Source organism: Danio rerio, chromosome 8, assembly GCF_052040795.2.
Source record: "Danio rerio strain M-AB ecotype USA chromosome 8, GRCz13ab, whole genome shotgun sequence".
In the NCBI taxonomy this organism is placed as follows: domain Eukaryota; kingdom Metazoa; phylum Chordata; class Actinopteri; order Cypriniformes; family Danionidae; genus Danio; species Danio rerio.
In genome coordinates this window covers 1,617,501-1,625,443 of record NC_141028.1, presented here as the reverse complement: position 1 = coordinate 1,625,443, position 7,943 = coordinate 1,617,501, and the positions used below count along the sequence as shown (strand labels likewise).

The following is a 7,943-nucleotide window of genomic DNA, read 5'->3' as shown; positions in this document are numbered from 1 at the left end:
ATGCAAACATACACACGCACTCACACACATGCACAGAAGTCAAAAACCACACTCTTACACGCACACACAGATCACACTAAAAACCATACACGTACATACACACGCAGACACACACTCACACATACACACGCACTCACACATACTCGCACATACACAGTACACTCTCACACACACACACACTCGCATAGAAAACCAGATACACACAAAAACCACACACACACATACACACACCACAGGTTTAACCCAGTTGTGTGTCAGCAGTGTGTGAGTTTCTCCAGCCTCTAATGGTCAACATGTATAAATTGTGTTTGTTATAATCAGACTTGATGAATGAAACACTTTGATTGGCATTCTCCCTTTGTACGTGTCATCAGAGGGGGAAAGCCCCGCCCACTAGTCTCCCACATTAGCATAAACAGCAGCCCTGAGTGAGAAGCAGCCGTCTGTCCATTAGCCATTAGAGTGTTTGAGCTGCTGAAGATGAAGTCAGCATAGACTAAGAGGATTATAGATGGAGTTTTAGATGACAGGAGTCTCCATAGACTGACAGAAGCATGAAGCACATAGAGAGAGGTTAAAATCAGATTAATTAGTCTTTGACCTGTATGCAGTTATTAATAACGTCAGTGTCCGTGTAATGCTGCTTCTCAATTTTGTTTAATGAATACAACACACACAAAAATAAGCACACAGGCAGCTTCAGTGATGAACTCGTGTAATGTCTCTGGATGAAGCTGATGATCCGCATGCCGGACAGTTAATCGTTGTTTTCTGTGGATCAGACGTGTTTCTGTGTCTCAAACACGGGCCGCACAGGAGATGATCACAGGGCAGAGAATATGACGGCACGCTGGAGGAATAAACCGTCAGTGAACACGAGCAGAAAACACACGTCTGCCCACCTACAAAACACACACGCACCAGAGTTAGTTCAGATCAGACCTACACTGCATTACTTTTACAAGTAACTTTCCCCAACACTTAACAGCAGTAATGTATTTTTAATTATTTATTGGTAATTTATTAAATAATTTAAAATTCAGATTTTTTTATTTATCAGTTTATTTATAATAATTATTTTTGAATATAATTATTTTTATAATTTTTAATTATCTATTTTTATACATTTTCTAATTATTTTAAAATTCTTGTTTTATTTTGTATTAATTATTATTATGTGGTCGTGTATTTTTAATGATTTATTATTAATTCTGATTTTTCTATATTTATCTGCTTTTTAAAATGAATTCATTTAAATTCTTAATTGTTATATATTTATTTAATTATTTGTTATTGATGTATTTAATTACCTTTAATTCTTATTTTTTATATTTATATTTGAATTATGTATTAATTATTATACATTTTTAATTGTTAAATTCTTAATCTTTTTATTTATTAATTATTATTAATGGTGATAGTCTATTTTTAATTATTTATTATTATAATTTTTCTAATTATTTAAAATTCTTTATTGTTTTATTTTGTATTTATTATTATTATTAATATATTCATTATTTTTAATGATCTATTATTAATTTAAATTCTTATTTTTAAAATTAGGTAATTATTTACATTTTTTAATTGTTTATATTTGTTTATTTATTATTAATGTATTTAATTACTTTAAATTCTTTATTTTCTATATTTATATTTTGATTATATTTATATTTGCATTAATATACATTTTTAAATTATTTAAAATGATTTTTTATTTATCATTAATGGTAGTAATTTATTTTTAATTATTTAATATTAGTTTAGTAATTTTAAATTCTTTTTTAGAATTATCTGCTTATTTAAAATTAAGTAATGATCTTAAATTCTTAATTGTTATATATGTTTTATAATTTATTATTAAATAATTTATTTATTTTTTTATATTTATAATTTTTAATTATTTAAATTTTTTAATTTTAAATTCTTAATTGTTTTATTTATTATAATTATTAATGTAGTAGTGTATTTTTAATTATTTATTATTAATGTATTTAATAATTTTAAATTATTAATTTTTATAATTATATTTTTAATTATCTATTAATTATCATACATTTATTATTTTAAATTCTAACCGTAAATTTTTTTTTTATTATTAATGTAGGACTGTATTTTTAATGATTTACTATTAATTTACTTAACAATAAGTTTTTATTTTTTGCTAATTTAAAATTAATTATTAAGTAGTTATTTTAAATTCTTAATTGTTATATATTTATTTTTAAACTAATATTAATGTGTTTTAAATTTATATCTTTTTATTTATAATTTTTTTATTTATCGATTAATTATTATATTTTTTTAATTACTTTGTTTTTTTAAATTGTTATATATTATTTATTTAATAATTATAATAATCATGTATGTATGTTTATATATATATATATATAATTATCTATTATTATACATTTTAATCATTCAATTCTTGTTTTATTTTTATCTATTAATTAATATTAATGTATTTAATTAAAGTGAAATTTTCACAATAATTTTCTTAATTTATGTATTTTATTTTTCTCCTATCTGCTGTATTTCAATGCGTTTCATACCAGTGGAGGTGTTCTCAATGTCTGCAGTGCTTCTGCTCTGTGTAGTGAACACTGGTAAGCCATCAAGTGCAGCGTTCAGAGCTTGATCTAAACTGTCTGCTAACCTCCGCTCATGAGAATCCGACTCTGAAACACAACAGACAGAAACAGAAAACCAGGCAATAATCACTGGAGGAACACAGTAAAGAGCAACAATGGACTATAATTCATTACAACCACAAAACATTTACTTTAAAACAAGCACACATTCACTCAACCATTAGACAAAGATGACTAATGTTTATAAAGTCTCTGACAAGCCATAATAATTGTATATATTCATGATTTGATGTCATATGCAGAAGCGGTCAATAAATCACAAATCCATTAAAAATGTTTCTGAAATAGAAATGCTGTGAGGCGGCATGGTTAGGATTTAAAATAATAAATGTTTGATAATTAATACATTTTAGGACCTAACCGTTTTATTTTTTTTTATTATTGATGTAGGACTGTATTCTTAATTATTTATTATTAATTTATTTAATAATTGTAAGTTTTTATCTTTTGCTCATTTAAAAATAATTAAGTAATTATTTTAAATTCTTAATTGTTATATATTTATTTTTAAACTTTGTTATTAATGTGTTTAAAATTCTAAATTTATTTATATTTTTAATTATCTATTAATTATTATCCATTTTTAATTACTTTGTTTTTTAATTGTTATATATTATTTATTTATTTAATTAAAAATATTAAAAATATTTATTTATTTATTATTTATGGCAGTAATCAATTTTTAATTATTTATTATTAATTTAGTCATTTAAAATATTTTTTTTATGCTTTTTTAAATTAAGTAATGACATTACATGGCATTAATTCAAACCTGTGTGCGTGTGGAGTGTTTTCCTCAATGGAGGGTGATCAGCATCAGCGCTGGTGGATGGAGAGCTGAACTCCCGCTTTCTTTTAGCCGAACATCTCTGTCTCTGTGTCTCTAAAACACGTTCAGACTGCATTCTGTGTGTTTCATTGGAGTCTGTGACACTGTGAGACATCAGTCTGGACGGCTGTGGTTTATTTAGTGTATTATTCCTGCTCCCGACGGCTGTGTGTCCCGTTTGCAGGAGCAGACGGTCAATGCGGCTCTTCAATAGCGGGTTCGGGAGAGGTTTGGAGCTCGGTGTGAAGGGAACGCCGGTAAACGGGTCATTCGGCAGTCGACCCCATGTCGCCTCTCTTTTCTCGTACTCCTCCAAAGTACTCTGATCGATTATCATGCCACTGGGTAAAATCATAGGGAGAACCATTAGTTCCTGCGTCAATGGATCTAGGAACTCTTCTGGAGTTGGAGAATCAGTCTGAAATGATTCTGATTTAGTGGCAATCGGGGTTGTTGGGTTTATTTTGAGCGTGTTTAGATGTGCTTGATGGATTTTTTTGAGTTCAGATTCACTACAGCATCGAGAAGGCAAAGCCCAGATGGAAAGAGAGCGAAATCCGAGCGCAGACGCAGCTCCGCTGTAGGGAATACTGATGCGTAGTTGAGCGACGGATGATAGAGATCTGGGGCTCCAAAACTCTTTAGATTCGCCAACAAAAGGCGGAGGAGGATCACAGAATGGAGGACGAGATTTAAAGAAGGGATGCGTGAAAGAAAGATGAAGCTCTTCTTTCAGATCACATCGAGACACCAGCTGGAAGTTCTCGCCGCTTTTTTCTGAACTTGTGAGGATCTCAATCCTCCGGGAGCTCCGGCCCTGATCCATTCCCCACGGCCACAGCTCCACGTCCAGCCGACACACCTCCATCTGCACCTGCAAGTAGACATAATTATTCACATCTAGGGATGCACAATATATGGTTTCAGCATCGATATCACATGGCAGCAGCCACATCACTGGATACGCAATGTTGAGAATTTTAGCTGACCAGGAGCCACAGAACACATGATCTGTAGAGTCACTGTTAGGTTTAACATTAATAGTACGGCTGCACAATATGTCGCTCAGTGTTTCCTCTAGGATTTTTTTCCAGCTGGTGTGGCAGGCCTTTTAGACAGATCTTCCAACTACCGATGGCGTTATTTCTTTTTTTAAAAAATAATTATATTTTATTGGATTTTTCAAGAACAGCCACAAAGAAACTGTTGTAAAAAAAATAAATGAGTGAAAAGAAGAAGAGAACCCAGTCCAGGAGACTCGAAACAAGCAGAATTCCTTTATTGAGACGTGTTGGTTAATCTGCAGTCATACAGCGTCTTTAAGATGTCCATGTGTCTGCAAGAGCCTACTAGAGGTCCGCAGTCTGCAAGTTCTTTCACAAGTCTCACACAAGTCTCACATAAGTCTGATTTAAGACAAAAATTTCATGTCTATATTGTGTTCTTAGGAGGAGGGGATATGGCTAAACAAAGCATGCAAATTAAGAGTTGGAGTCAGCATAGCATAGGTGTTAAAAAACGGCCCAGCTACTGACCACACAAGTTAATCAACATAGGGTTTCTGTAGCATAAAAGCAACACCCGAAGACAAAGACAGAGTCGTTTAAAGCATTTGCATCACTGGCTTAGCCTGTAGTGAGAGAGATAAAGGTTAAATGTCCCTCCTAGCTGGGATGTTAATGAAATGATATAATTAAAAACCAAAGAATATAACTTTTCAGTTATACGTAGATTATTGTTCATTTGGAATTAGTTGATAGAAATTTATATTTCCACAAAACGTATACATATATACACACACAACACTTGGCACTGTCTCGGACAAATCCCATACAATGAGTCAATGAACAAATAACAATGACAACATGGTTTAGCAAGTGACAATCCTCTGAGGCATACCTGTCAACCCTCCCGTTTTTCCCGGGATCCTCCCGTGTTTCACAGGTCTATCCCGCTATCATCCCGTAAAGGTATTTTCCTGTATTTCTTCCTTATTTTCAGTCTTTCTCTGAACAGCCGAGCCTCCCTATAAGCAACCCATACCGCCGAACCACCAGGGGTCGCCCTTTGTTCTAAACATGAGTCTTCTGTGCTTTCGCTTTGTTTAGGAATGAAAACTCTTATAAATCAATATTAAAAACGGCCCGATTCAATTTCCTTTTGATTACAGGTGCCGTCGCCCATCCTATACAATCCTCAAAACAGCCATATAGCGGTGCGTGACTGTCAGCTGACGCGCTCCATAGTGATAAACAGATGCTGTTTCCCAAACGAATTCTGTACTCGTGATTTGAAGCGGAAAGTTTGGCTTTTGGGTGCGTGTTTTAACAGACATACACGCATAACTAATAATAATAATAACATATAAGGATGTCGATCTTGGTGTTTTTTTTCCCTCAAACACAACTAATTTTATCTTAAATGTGCATAAAAAGTCAGGAAAGCAGTCGAATGCTTTCATTATAATGTTAGATGTGTGCATTTTTAGAGTAACTCCTTTTATTTAATGTAGTAAAAAATCTTAATGGGGGGGTTGGGGTTGGGGGAATCCTTTATTATGGTGAGCATATCCCTTATTTTCACATCTTAATGTTGACAGGTATGGTTGGAGGTTGAGTGGCTGGTTCCGATGGCGTTATTTCAATAAAATTGTCATGAGCACAGTATTACAAGGGCGCATTCATGTAAACCAGTGGTTCCCAACAGGGGGGTCGCGGCCCACAAGAGGGCCTCAGCGAGCTTTGTGGGGGGGTCGCGTCATATTTTAAAAAAATCTTAGCAGTGGACAATTAGGAGATTGATCATGTTGCCTTAGTTCATATGATCCCTAGCTCAGTGGTCCTCAACCACCGGTCTGTGGATCAATTGGTACCGGGCCGCACAAGAAATCACTAATTATTTCCGTTTTATTATTATTTGAGTCTGAAAGAGCTTTTATTTTGAAAAGTCTTTTATTTAAAAAAAAACGACCATATTCTCTCAATTGCATCTCCATAAATTTAACGCACAAGCAGCATAATGAGTAAGAAACAGAGGTCTTAGGAAAGTTTCTTTGCTAAGGGAAAAAGGCCCAGTGAACGACCCACTAACTGCCATGGAATAGATCCGCAACCCACTTGTCAACAAATCAGGTGAATCCAGCATGGCTATGCAAGAAGATCAACTGATGGAGATCGCAAATGACGGCGGCCTTTTAGGGCCATTCGCATATCGCGTATTTCTAGAGTTTGAACAAGTTCGTTGTTTCCAATGAAGGTGCGCGGCTCTGCACCAATGAACCCCGGGCCGCGAGCGCACCGCGAGTCATGCGACAAGAATTGACTGATCAGCTTCAGCTTGAATGAAATTTCGGTAAGACTAATTTTCTCCATCACAGAACACACCAACACTGCAGTGCTTTGTACTTCTCTCCTTAAATAATGCTTGTATCAGAGTGACAGCAATGCTTTGCCAGATTGTCATCCTCTGAGAAAACGGTTGATGGTTGCATAGCAACCTACGAAACACCCCCAACCGCCTGCAGTAAAATTGTCAGGCGTTGACCGGTGCGTGGTGATAAACAGGTTGAGGAGCACTGCCCTAGCTGACCAAAAATGAACAAATTTGTAATTTTGAGTCTCACCGATTCGTCTCGCAGCAATCCTTACACTTACGGATAAAGCATAACAAACAACATGCAAGTAGTAAATTATAATAGCCTATATTATTTTTTTATATTGTGTTGAGCCTTCATCAAAATAGAAGATGATATTTTTTTTTCTAATGTTGGGGACATTTTAGAAAAATTCACCAAACTTTTAAGATGCTAAAATTGTGTCTGGGTCATTTTTTGACCTATAAGGGTTGATACCGGTGCTAAATCGATACTTCGAAAAATGGTACCGCTGCCATAACAGTGCCTGAACCGATACTTTTAAGCCACAGCGAGGACAGCCGCTGACTTGCGAATTTTAAAATGCATGGCGCTGTGCATTGCCGAGCGGCGCTTCTGGTGCGCGACCTGCTTTTACGTTCTTGTCGCAGCACCAGTGGCACTGGAATTAGGCACCGAAATTCATATGCTGATTTGGTTCCATGCATACCGGTTCCAAAGATTTGGTACACATAAGTAGGGCCAGAGGGAATCTGCGGACATTTTTTGCTATTTCTGCACAGAATTTTAGTAAAAATCTGTGGATTTGTCAGCGCAATAGCCTAGTGGTTAGCGCGCCGACATATGGTGCAATAGCACGTCAGGGCGTCGGGAGTTCGAATCCCGGCTCGAGGACATTTCCCTACCCTACCCCCTCTCTCTCTATCCCACTTCGCTTCCTGTCACAATACTGTCCTATCCAATAAAGGCAAAAAAAGGCCAAAAAAAAATCTTTAAATAAAAAAAATCTGTGGATTTACGCGGAATGATTTTGGGAGTATCATAACTAAAACCCTAATATATGAACTAAAATGTAACTTTTCTTTTAATCCAA

At 34.6% G+C, this 7,943-nt stretch overlaps 1 protein-coding gene across 3 annotated transcripts in view; it reads right to left on the bottom strand.

The window, feature by feature from the left end:
* Positions 1-638: 638 nt before the first annotated feature.
* Positions 639-7,943, bottom strand: part of ubox5 (U-box domain containing 5) — a 17,054-nt gene continuing 9,749 nt past the window's right edge. For 2 of the 3 annotated variants that reach the window (XM_087263002.1, NM_001328062.1), the window contains 3 exon segments: positions 3,421-4,351; positions 2,550-2,675; positions 639-902 (listed from right to left, as the gene is read on the bottom strand). In XM_087263002.1, coding sequence (XP_087119128.1) covers positions 700-902; positions 2,550-2,675; positions 3,421-4,351 — 1,260 coding nt within the window. In that variant the 3' untranslated portion in view covers positions 639-699. 3 annotated transcript variants of the gene reach the window in all.